The sequence below is a fragment of the Haliotis rubra genome, unplaced genomic scaffold, assembly GCF_003918875.1.
Source record: "Haliotis rubra isolate DU_JTF1 unplaced genomic scaffold, ASM391887v1 Scf482, whole genome shotgun sequence".
Classification (NCBI taxonomy): Eukaryota; Metazoa; Mollusca; class Gastropoda; order Lepetellida; family Haliotidae; genus Haliotis; species Haliotis rubra.
The window spans coordinates 532749-546013 of NW_025767171.1; the positions used below are offsets into that span (position 1 = coordinate 532749).

General features: G+C 37.3%; 1 protein-coding gene across 4 annotated transcripts in view; it reads left to right on the top strand.

Annotated features, from left to right (window-relative positions):
* Nucleotides 1-13265, top strand: part of LOC124291118 (solute carrier family 12 member 3-like) — a 69653-nt gene that overhangs the window by 20544 nt on the left and 35844 nt on the right. For all 4 annotated transcript variants that reach the window (XM_046728017.1, XM_046728018.1, XM_046728019.1 and 1 more), the window contains exons 2-3: nt 4724-4867; nt 5776-5947. In XM_046728017.1, coding sequence (XP_046583973.1) covers nt 4724-4867; nt 5776-5947 — 316 coding nt within the window. The remainder of the gene's footprint in view (nt 1-4723; nt 4868-5775; nt 5948-13265) is intronic.

A 13265-nucleotide genomic window follows, 5' to 3' on the forward strand; every position in this document is an offset into this window, starting at 1 on the left:
AGGATGAAAGGGACAGTCGGGGGATATAGTATTAGGCTCCGGCCGTGCGTACGTACGAATTGGAATATCTTAAGAACCATTGACTGGATTCTTTTATACTTGGTACCTAGGTTCATCACAGTATAAGAAAGGTCCCAGTCAGGTTTTGTGACCTTGATGGGACTTGAACGTTTTACCCTTGTCAGCAAGATATCTCAAGAACCGTTCACTGGATTTTCTTCATATTTGACACCAAGCTTCATATATGGAAGGCGCAGGGCCCAGACAATTTTGGTGACCTTCACATAATTTTCAAGGTCACGGCGACACTTTGAAGATTTCAGCATGCTAACCTGCATGTTAAGCTTGTCAGCAAGATACCTCAAGAACCATTCACTGGATTTTCATCATATTAGACACCAGGCTTCATATAGGGAAGGTGCAGGGCCCAGTCAAGTTTGGTAACCATCACGTAATTTTCAAGGTCACAGCGACACTTTGAAGATTTTAGCATGTTAAGATTGTCAGCAAGATATCTCAAGAATGGTTCACTGGAATTTCTTCATAGACTTTCAAGACTTTTCTTGAATGTTTTTTGATAAGCAATTTCTCTATTACTATTTTTTGCATATTTCATACACCATGACATTCATGTCAAGGTCAAAGTGAGTCTTGAAACTATTTGTGTGTTTGAACAGCTACAGAGCAGAGCAAGATATCAAGAAAGGTTGACTGGTCATGTTTTTGTTGGCATTTAACTTCATCTTAAACTATGACCTTCACTTTCATTACTCTTTAAGTTTGATTTGACAATTGACGGCGGATGATTATGTCACCTTAGTGACAACTGCTTGTGTGTTTTTTTTGTATATTACTATGATAAAACTTTTATTGTTCAGAAATCAGAGTTGTGTAGAAAAGGTATATACTTGCTCAGTATCTAATGTCAAGGTAAGTTTTAGTTTCATCTATGTAGTGTGAATCATACTGACCAAAAACCTGGATATGTGCTTGTTCCTAACTCTTTAGGACACCAGTATTCTTCCCCTACTATGACAAAGGCGAGTGAACATGCCACTATTTAGCATGTTTAGTGCCAAAAGATGCTTATATGACACTTTGTGTTACTGCACAACTGATACATGTGATAATAATGGTAGCTGCAAGTTGAATTAGGACTTAAAAGAGTAATGCTGGTCCAGTGGTGTCTAACAAGTATACAGTCGGGTTTCCAATAATTAACACACAGCCTGTGAAGGAATTGTGAGATTGGTGATTTGTATACTGATCACCATTTAATGAATATACTATGGTGTATGTATTAAAGTACTGTCGGAAATAGAAAAACACTGTATTTACTCATTTATCTTTACAATTTATGTAGTTGATATGTGAAAGTGTGAAATATCCGTTAATCTAAGTTCGGCCTAACTACAGTCTCAGTGGTAGAGAGATAGGAAACGGAGATAAGGGACTTTACTGATGGGAAATTAGTGTAGAAATGAGCAATGTGTTTTTTTTCTAAGTCCAAAAAGACTTATTTGGAACAGACCATGGCTTTATGCAAATTAGTGTTCGACAATTTGAAATTAGACGTAGATTCTTTATAAACGATAGCTGACGTAAAAAATAATAACTTTTATGCCGAAACTATTAAGGATGTAGCTACCATGCAGTCTCACTGTCACTAAAAAAAGAAACAGATAGGAGGGGTCGTCTCAAAAGCAAAACATGGGGTCGGGCTTGGGGATACAGATATCAGCTAAGATAAGATAATCCTTTAGGGCAATTATGCTGGGGAGGTACACGGCACGTCATAACAATTTACAAATAATATCCAGTCCTGTCGATCTTCGGGTGTTCATGCCACCGATAAACTACGATGCGTTTCTATGGTTTTCGGGTATCATACTCTTTTACATATCTCGACATAAACTATATGAAACTATATGACAGAAAGACACGTTAGATGTTAATCAATAGATGAGACATAGTCAACACACATGAAAAAGCACAAAAATATCTTTGAGATGACCCCTTGTGGCTGTAGGCAGCACGTGCATTTCATGCCAGGTGAGTCGACGGTCCATTGTCATACCTGGCTGAGCGACCTAATTGCCATCTATAGTCTGATCTATTGTTTTCAGGGGCGGTGGGGTAGCCTAATGGTTAAAGCGTTGGTTAAATATTGCTAAAAGCGGCGTAAAACCAAACTCAGTCAGTCTCTTGTCTTCAGCAGCCATCGTTTTTCTCTCTAAGTTTTGCCCGATTTTACGAGTAAACATGCTTTTCTGGATATCGTATTACGCATCCCACTGAACGCCCAGTTAGGCCGATGTGGGTTATTTCGACATATATTATTTGCAATTGTGTACATTTTAGGGATACAGAGTAACAGCCTAAAAACAGTTTTTTTCTATTTCCGACAGTACTATAGCAATCATGTATTGCAGTAAACAGGTGGTATCCCATTGCACCTAATAATGACAAACTTGGGTAATCAGTTGTCCTGTTCAATGAATGACAGCAAGTTGGATGCAGCATGGTTCCTGAACATGCTGAATATTTTCATATAAAGTAACCAACCAGGGTCTCCTTTCACAAAGCGCTAAGGTGATCGTAAGTCACTAAGGTAACCTTAGTGCAATGTTAAAGAATAGGAGTTAAGGCTAACCTTAGTAAAGGTTGCTTCGGGAAAGGAGCTCCAGGTGAAGACCTTGTGCTGCTGTCTTCAGCATGTTCAGTGGTAGCTCATATACAGTCATTAATTACCCTCTGCACCTTGCATGTAAATAATACACTATACAGGAGCATAGAGGAAAGTGGTGCAATATGAACTTAGGAACTTACTCCTGTTAATTACTTTGTTTTTTTTCTTATGGTATACATAATTGGCAGTTTGAGGTGATTGTTAATCAGCACTGTTAAAAAGAGTTATTTAGTTATTGATGATGATTACATCAAAGATAATTTCTAAGCTTCATGCATGGTATAAGTCACAATATCTAGACCTAGGCATGAAGTTGGCACCAGACCACAAAGCATGTTTTCTTGAGAAAGACATTTGAATTTTTGCGATTTATTCTTGAAACCTTATTTCTGGAATAATCAATCACTGAAGTGATGTTCATGGTGCCCTCTACTGCAGACCCTTGCTCAATCGATCGCACCAGCTCTGTCAAAAGAACAGTTTAAAGATCTGATCATTTCCCCAGAGTTTATGTACTTTAAAGGTTTTATTAGTAATAAAAAGTGAACTGATAAGAAACCGCACATATCAGTGTAATATAGAATGAAGAGTCTTGAGGTTTTCATGGGTTGCTGCTATGGTATTCTGATACGTTTGATCTGCTGGCTGAGTTAGGAACCTTTATGCTACTAAAATAGCAATGTCAAATGGACAACCAATTTAATAAGTCAAATCTGGCGAAAGATTATGAACTGATGAAGGAATATAAATATATTCCGAAATGTCGTGACTCAAAATAAAGCAGTTGATATCCAAAACTTCTCCCCTTTATGTGTATCACTTCTAAGTGCTGTTTAAACTTTCATACTTAGTGGCTGCGAAACGTTCACATGAATTTGAATTTGAATATTTTTTTTAATTATAATGAAATGTGTTTTTCATTTTCTTGAACCATAACCATGCATTGTGTCCATCCCTTAAGTGGTTTCAGAAGCCTGTGAATTTAGAGCTTTGAAGAATATATAACAATTGTAGGATGTGCTTCAAGAGATACGTTTGTTTTTGGCAGTATCAAGGTATACTGTGAATAACTCTATATGTGATACCTGTTATTTTGCATTGCACTGGTAGCTGTGTTTTGACTGAATACTGCCTGTTTGAACAACCCAATTATTTTCTGTGAGAGCTGCATAATGTAGCAACATTGGTCTGATTCTGTGATGCATGGATGAAAGTTGGATGTTTGTTGGTCCCAGTAGTTGTATTGGCATTGTTTTGAATATTTGATACACATAGCATTATGTTATTTGAATATGTATGGATGAAAGTAGTGGTCTAGACACCAATATGAAGTCATTGGATTACCATTCACCCCAATGGTAAATTCCCATGATGATATGGTGTCCATCGATATAGTTTGATATTACAAAACCATTAGGTGGCAGTAAATCTTTTTGGTTGTTGTCATACAGAGTTTTACTTTGTCCTACTGAACTGTAAATCCACACGACTAATTAGTAAGGAACCTTGCAGGTAATAGGAGGGCCCAGTTATGTAATAAAGTGGTGTGGTGTATTGAACCTTAAGCTTAAGTAATATTTTTTTCCGCATTGAACTCCAGATTAAAGTGAATTCCATCATGTACAGTTGCTCAACTAAAAATGTTATTTTTAAACTCCTGTAAACACAGTATACGATCAGTAAACCTAATGAGTAAAGATAATGCTCATTAAGTTAACGTCAGGGGTGGAAATAACTTTAAAATTGCTAGTGTACTCCGGTACAGTGGCACATGTAAAATCACTTGCCCTGATAATTTTTCCACTATACCGGCCATTTACTTGTTGATTTTTTAAATAAACAACATAATTAACATTGGAATATCAACTGGACACCGGTACAGTGTGATATACAAATCTGCTTGCCCGACAGAAAAAAACACTGGACTCGGGCATCGGACAATGGGTTATTTCCACCCCTGAACGTGTCAATAATGTCCATATCATTGACTTTAGACATTACTTTTGAGCATAATGATCTAATGTTCTGTTGCAGGATGATGAAGAAATTCGGGGTAGACACAAAGATCCCCTCCTGGTCGGGGAAGAGAGATTGGTCAGTGACAGTACTGTGGCGATCACCACTGACAAGAAGCCACAGCAAGGGGCTTTGAAATTTGGCTGGATCAAAGGCGTTCTGGTGAGTGTTGGCTATTGATAGGTATGGACTAGGTTAGTCTGGAGACAGTTTTTGACATTCGAAACCTCAAGACAAGATAATCTGGTGAGTGTACCTACCTTACTTTAGTTAAAAACTTTCTATCTTATTCTCCTGAAAATATCGTTTGGGATACATTTTGTGTGCCTTTGACTTAACCAACATTCATTGATAGCTCCGCATTTGAAACATTTATAGAATTTGCGTTTGGTTTATTATATGATATTTATATAGTGCACATATCCAGGCAACTAGTGCTTGCTCAAGGCGCTGGTATTTTTTCATTGGATGTCAGTCTCAACGGCACATCGTGTTATCAATCTCAACTCCCTGGGGAGCATACAACTCTTGCAGCCACTAGGCGCACCTAGTTACTGTGGCCTTCTCATCCTAACGAGGTACCCATTCACAGCTGGGTGGACTGGGACACATAGTCACAGTACTTTGTCCAAGTTCACTGCACGTTGCTGTACCCGCAACTTGGTGTTTGCACGTATTCATGTGGCCACCATCTGGTCATATACCAACGGATTCGTGGGTTCTTTTATTGGACAGGGTTGTGTACCGTACACTACGGGTTGTGACAACACTGAAAGAGTCTGCACACAAAGTTGACTCCGAGGTTGTTACACCCGGTCACAGGTGGGCTCGATCCCAACACCTCAAGCTCGCTGGATCACTAGCCTGGCACCTTAGCCAGCTCGCGGTTTGGCTACAAGATCAGTGTTGGACCAGAAAATAATCTGTCATTATTGTGTTATAAACAAAAAATTAATGCATGTATTGTTGATTTAAGATGAAAGGTCCCAGACTGCAATTTCTTTTGCTAGTTTCAAGATGGTTTCGAGATGAGCATGTTAGTTTCAGCCGTGTATTTCTTGTGTGTCCAGGTACGATGTCTGCTAAACATCTGGGGTGTGATGCTGTTCATCCGCCTGTCATGGGTAGTAGGGCAGGCTGGCATGGGCCTCACTTCGGTCATCATCCTCCTGTCTGGCGTTGTCACCACACTTACTGCATTGTCCATGTCGGCCATTTGTACAAATGGAGAAGTAAAGGGAGGTAAGTGATGGACACTTTTGGAGATCTTCATTATTTAGGCAGATTATTTGAGCAAACTCAATTTGCTCAACTGTTCGTTCTGAATATGGAAAATGTCTTCATCATTAAGTGAAATAAATGACAAATGTCCTGTGATCATTGTTCGATCAGTATTCTTAACGTTGGAGAGTAAATAACATAGCATACAACTTTAAGGATAACAATGTCTTCATTTTTGTATAGAGTTATGTTCCAATGTAGATTCTTACACTGTTATCTACCTAAAAGTGACTTCAGCCAGGTGATGAAAAGTATGTATGCATAGCGTGTAGTGACAAGCAGCCGATTAACAACAAGAACTGGTAATTGACAAGAAGTAAGTCATAACTAGAGGGGGAGAGGTGTAACAACAAAATAGCACAAGTCTTGAAGCCAGTGTAAAATAAGGATTAAATCATAAACAAGCTGATTGGAAGCCAATTGAAAAGTTGATTGATTGAGTCTGTTGCTTGATTAACTCTCCTCACCTGGTTGTAGTCACTTTTAGGTTGACAACGGTGTTAGTGTCTACTTTGATTAAACATAGCTCTATACAAGACACATGAAGCATTCTACATCAAGACAACACTGACCAACGAGATTCATGCTTTCAGTTCACAGTTTGAACATAGTTACCTTGTGACACAAAGTGTCATTGATTGTGATATTAAGGCACACTCAAGTAATTTCATTGATCAGAATTTTCGACTTCAGATAGGGAACTAATTGCCTCTGCACCGTATTACTTTGGAATTCGAAACACCACATGGTCTTTCTGACAAAAGAAACAAACCCTGTTAATTTCGTTCACATAATGAATTTTATGAACATGTGGAGCTTTGTCCATATACATCACTGTTGTCAAGCAAGGTCTAATGAAAAGCAAAAAAGCTCTTTTTACCGTTAACATTACACTTTTTCACATGAAATTACATTTTTTTATCTTGTTGATTACTCTAAAGCTTCAGTTGGAGTTTGCTTACTCTCCTCTGGGCTATAAGGTATGAACAGAAACTAAATATAGACTGGCCCTGTCTGATCTGTTTGGAATCTTCGGAATGAATGAAAGATATTTGACTTGCAAAATAATATAGTAGATAGTGTTACTCAAGGATATATTGGATGCTTTCTTATTGATATGTTCTGTATGAATGCTTTGATATTCGTTAAAAGTCATGCATGGTTAGTACATTAAGGAAAACCCTATGAACTCACTGGATCTTTGTTTGTAACCAGGATGTTTTTCCAAAGTGCATGATATACACTCATTTCCTTGTGTTATAAGTTTGATTATCACAAGGAAGTGCAGTATTTCATGAACAGCAACAAATGAAAGAGGGCAGTTTTGTTTCCTCTCCCTATGATACAAAAACCGAGCTTTAGATAGGACAGAGTTTTAATGGACAGTATGTTTGGAATTGCCAGCATAAATTGAATTTATTTCGTAAAAAAATTGCAATATGGAAACAACCTGCTGGATTGAGAGGTCAAAGAGACCTTGCTCCTTCTGACAGTGAAATTACCACCAAGGAGGGGAATGAGCTCGTTAGTCGGTCTCTAACGTTGGAAGACAAATCCTATTTGCTCCTGTGAAAGACTGGTATGGTCATTATCCAACAATTGTAGGGTCTCACTATGATCAGTTTCAGTTGTAATTGTGAGGCTAGCCCAGCGCCAAGGACAGTTGACTTTTATTGTGTTGAGGTTACTCAGCTGCTCATTGACCTACACAGATTGTTCAGAGCAGGCCCCTCTGTCTCAGCAAAAATCTATAAGACATTGTAGGATGTGAACTGGTTTGTGTTGCCTCACCTTGCCAAATAGTTGGGACATGGTTTTCACATTAGCTAAGATTTGACCCACAATAAGTATTTGTTGTTGTGATAAATGTGCATATGTTTGCCAGATGTTAAGTAAACACATTATTTCACCAATGAAATCTCTTTCCGCATGTGTTGCTGTTACCTTGGTTACAGTTTGTGACTATTATTAAGTCTATAAATTACAACCAAAATGCGTTGTTTATATGTTTTGTATGGTATTTTGTAATCATGAAATAATTCTGTTAAGTGGGTTCATTGCTTACGAGGTGACATTGTGTACAAGGCTGGGTCTTTTCCTGACAGGTGCAGTTAAGCGAACCCATGTAGGTAGTTTAGAACCATATGCACTTGACAAGGTTGAAATTCAGATGCAGGGCATGACAATGCATACCTTGTAATAATGATGATAATGATCACAAAATAATTCTTTAAAATTGCACATGAAAATTATGTTTTAGCCTGTAATACATATTTCATTTCACTGTTCACACTACAGAAGCAGACACAGGTTCTTGTGAAAGTCATGTGTGGGATGTGTGTGGATGTCTATATGTTCAGTTGTTCAAAGTTACTCCCCTTGCAGGATCCGCTGGTCATGTGTTTGAATCTCATATTTACCCACTGATTTTGCTTGAGACAATGGCTTTGATACATTTCCATGATTTTCTCAAATTTTGATTAGACATTCTTCGACAACATTTGAAAAATAATCTTTAGGACCTTTTTTATGACATTATTCTGATTACAGGTATAATCACTGATATCTAAGTTCTGTACCCACATTCATGGGTTAATCAATATGAAGATCTGCAGCCAATGTCCCTATGGATTTTAGTTCAACATTGTGACATACATGAAATATTGTCCCTGACATTAATTCTGGAAAACAAGAAATGATTGTGATGCTACACTTCCTTCTTCACTGAAGCACACCAGTAGAGATTAGGTGTAGTTTGTAAACCGATACGCTGGTTATGTCTGGTCACAGTAGCCTACCTCATCAAACTGATTAATGAACCATTTATTGTTTTGTTTGTGTTAATTTGACTGTCATATGCTGATGACTAATTATATTGCTATTGTTGATAGACATACTACGTATGAGATTTCAAGTTCTCTGAATCTGTCTATAGTGGGTCACAGCAATGCAGAAATTGCTTGCATTGGGAAAGCACCAGAGATGCTGTCAGCTGGTTTGGGAGTTGCTTAGCATTGAACTTTCCTGCTGATTCAGTATTTGTCTTATATTGAATATTGGATCAAGGTATATAATGATATCATTTGTTCATGTAAGCTTACTGTCTTCACGAAAATGATATTCATGAAGATGTGGTATAGAAGCATTCAATTTGCATTGAATTGATCAGGAACTATTTGTAAGGATGGGAACTTGGAACTGTGACTTGCTATAGATGATTTGAAATAGTTATTATTATTATGCACATTTTGAAGTGAAACTTGACTAGTTAAGATTGGTTAATGACTTTGAATGAACACTTTTCAGAAAATTTAGGATTTAATTTATGTTCTAAGCACAGCAGACTAATATTCAATTTCTCTTCGCTGGCTGGCAGCTGTCATACATATAACATCTTGGTGATCATGTATGTATATGTCATGAAAACATACTGACCAGATATTTGGAATCAAAGTTCGTGATAATTGGCACTACGAGCAGATTTGGTGTGTAGTATTAGCAGTATTTATCCATAAAGTATTATACGTTTATCCATAAAGTATAAAACGTTTCCAGTATTTGAGGGGATATGTTTTCATGTTAAAAGAGACATCTATGATGTATAGGCAAGATTGATTACCAGATTCGTCCTGGTGGTGTTAAAAGCTTCAGTGACAAGTAAATGTGCTAGACGGGAGATGGGCACAGGCAAGGGCCATCAGAAAGTAATTAAGCTGGAGATCATGTTATTTGGCCGGTGATAGCATTGGAAGTGATACAAAGATAGGATCGATACTGGACTGTAGGCTGTTGATCATTGACACATGTTCCCAATTACATCCCGTGCCAACAGGATTTTGTTAACGCATTGAAATGACATTTTTCTCACATTACACATTTGGTAATAACTGAAGTTTGTAACTGTAATTGACACATGTTAACGTTCATTTATGTTTGAATACAAGTGGACCTCTTGAATGCACTACTTAACTAACAGTCACAGTTTATAAACATCTGATTTAGAGATAGGTCGGGTATTGCCTAAATTTTCGTATTGCGATATATTATGATATGTGTTGTCGTATTGCAATATGTATTGCAATATATTGTGAAAGTGTAACACATGGTTTAAGGTAATGAAATTACTGTTTCCTTTCTTTTGAAACAATGGCACTGACCACTGTCAGGGCTTAGATGTGATTGTACAAGAGATCAATTGAAAAGGTTTCCAAACTGAAGACTTCGCTTTGGAACCACAGAAAAAGCTTCTGTGGTGGCGTCGGCCATTTTGGTGTGTTCACCCCTACAACGAATGCCGGTACCAATTCTATTTTGTTTTATTTATATGGTTTATAAGTCACGCATATGAAATTATATGACCAATAAACATTCTCAAAACTAATTAATGTATAATAATATACAGGAAGTACAAATGTTATTAGTATTTTTTACTACATCACGGAAATTACCGATCATGGTCACGGAAATTGCTGATCGTATCGGGTGAACCGGTTCTCGAAAAGTGTACCGTAGTTTATCGTATTATGAAGTATTACGGTTAACTATCTATTTAGAGATATAAGGAGTCACTGCCTTGCATTTGTTCATACCTACGGTGGTACAGTCTAGTGGTTAAAGCGTTAGGTCGTCATGCCAAAGGCCCGGGTTTGATTCCTCATATGGGCACAATGTGTGAAACCCATTTCTGGTGTCCCCCTTCCATGATATTGCTTGAATATTGCTAGACGCGGCGTAAAACCCAACTCACTCACTCACTCACTCACTCACTCACTCACTCACTCACTCATTGCTACTACCAATCAGCAGCAATTGAATAATGACTTCCCTCGTTCAGTGTCCACCTTTATTATCTTATTTATTTTGTTGTTTCTGCCATGTTTGATATAAGATTTCTGCTTGCTAGCTTCCACATGATGGACAGAAGAATATACTCTGAAATCCCATGATCCTTATACATGTATTACAGCAGTTGACATCCATAAATTTCTGTAATGATCCGATATTGTTTGTTTCAAGTTTAAACTGGACATACAGTCAGTGAGCAGGTTCATGATATTACTGCTGCTGTCACCCATATTATAGTTATCACATGGCACTCTGGACCAGACAAACCCATGATTAAACCATGCATCATTATGATCAAGGTAAACTGATAAGATCAAATATTGTAACCCAGATTTATGATAGGGTTATTGGTAATCCGAATTGAAGAGGATCCTGGATTTCCTAGGTTTCCCACCTATAGTATTTTTATCTATGGTCTCTCTATATTGGTACCTTTTAACATCAGAAGGGGAGGACATTTATTGATGTCAACTTCTGTATAATGAGGAACACAACATTTAAGAGTATAGTTTTACTGTGAAACTTTATGTTTCTAATAAAACAGATGTTGACACCTGTAAAATTCTCAAAACAAACTTAAGTCTTTACTCAGATTTCAAACTGAGTTGGACAATTGAAACAGCTGAATTTTTAACTCAACTGCATTTTTTTAATAAAAGAGCCCAAACAACGTAAGTAATCTATCCACCAAATTCAAATTGTCTACTATGTTTGAGTTTAATATCGATTTTAGTTCATTCTGCAAAATGCATTTTCTCAAATTTGAGTTAAAAACTCTAGCTTAAGTCAACTCAGACGTAAGTTTGTTTCGAGAAATCGGGGCCAGGTTGACATCATGTATATTTCCAATTTGTAGCTCAGCTGGATAGACCATATTGAGACATTTATAATTTGAGGCTCTACTGACTCAACCATGATAACATCATAGATATTCTCAATTTTTTAAAACTCTTTCCTGTGATATTGAATGGTATAATACAATGTGTTCTTGTAAAGTGCAGAACTTCAGAATGGCTTGTAATAACCTTTGAAAATGATCGTACAGGTTCAGACATGTTGGTCAAGTCATCGAATACTGCTCAGAAATGGAAATTTGTGTGTGTTTTTTTTTTCAACTTCAAATTTCATTTGCTTAATGAATTCATGGTTACTATAGACTATGGAGATGATGTCTTCGTGGTAATAAACATATTCTGATCTATTTTGTTGTGTATATGTATATATGTTTGTATGGTCAATTTATGAATATTGTCTAAGGAGTGAGTGAGTTTAGTTTTACGCTGCACTCAGCAAAATTCCAGCTATATAACATCGATCTACGCAATTGGGATACGATGACATGTGTCAACCCAGTCAGCGAGCCTGATCACCCAATCCCCTTATTCGCCTCTTATGACAAGCATGGTTTACTGAAGATCAATTCTATCCCAGACCTTCACGGGTATATTGTCTAAGGAAATTTGAAAAAAGAAACAAATGAACAGGCATCTTTTATGTTTTGGTTGATGTTAAATAGGTTTTGTAGGCTTAAAAATAATTACTGATTGCAAGATGGTTTCACAGATGCTTATTTGAAGCAGTTGGAAGACACCATTGATGTAGAGCCTCTTCTCTCCGGTACTATAGTGTAATCCCATGAAAGACATTCCTCTCAGAACCTACTGTGTGCTTTGAATCACATCCCAATACTTTATTGTCTCAATTCGATTTATTCTGTGAAGTGTGAAAGTCTTTAGTTCTTCTCAATATTGACACTGAGTTCATCCCAGAAGTGTCATGATTTGACCAGGATTTCCCAAACAGCATAAAAAATGTAATTAACAAAACCCTGGTGTCTCTTATCAGTGCGAATTTTCATGAAAGATGAGATCCGACCAAGAGAATCCAACATCACATTTCATTAAGCAAGTAGTATGGTAGTGTGCCAGATTGAGTTTCTACTGCTATGAGGTGAAGTTACACTGTAAATTATTGATGTGTAGTAATCTCTGGAAACAGTGTATAATGATGCAAGAGATGCTGTGTGGGCGGCGCCAAGTTCCCTGGAAGTCTCCACATGGTTCCTGTGGTGCCATATTGTCCAGCAGCCCCTGTAGAGAGAGATATAGAGATTTAGCCTCACATAGTGTTGTTTTAGCATTATTATCAAACAGTGACCTTTTTCAAACTTGTGGAAAGCTTGTTATATCTTTAAGGCATACCTATTATATTATGAGATGTAAAAACTTCAAAACATGATTCTTGAGTTTGGTTATGTCAAAATCATGCATCTCCAGTGTCATAGCAACATAATGTCAAGCTGGCCCTGTCATTGCCCTTGTGACAAAAGTTGCAGAGTTAAGTGTCCCAAGATTAAAATGTATTATACCATTCAATATCAAAGAGACTCCTGTGTCCTTATGCCAGTAATCTGTGGAACCCCTTAATCTGTAAA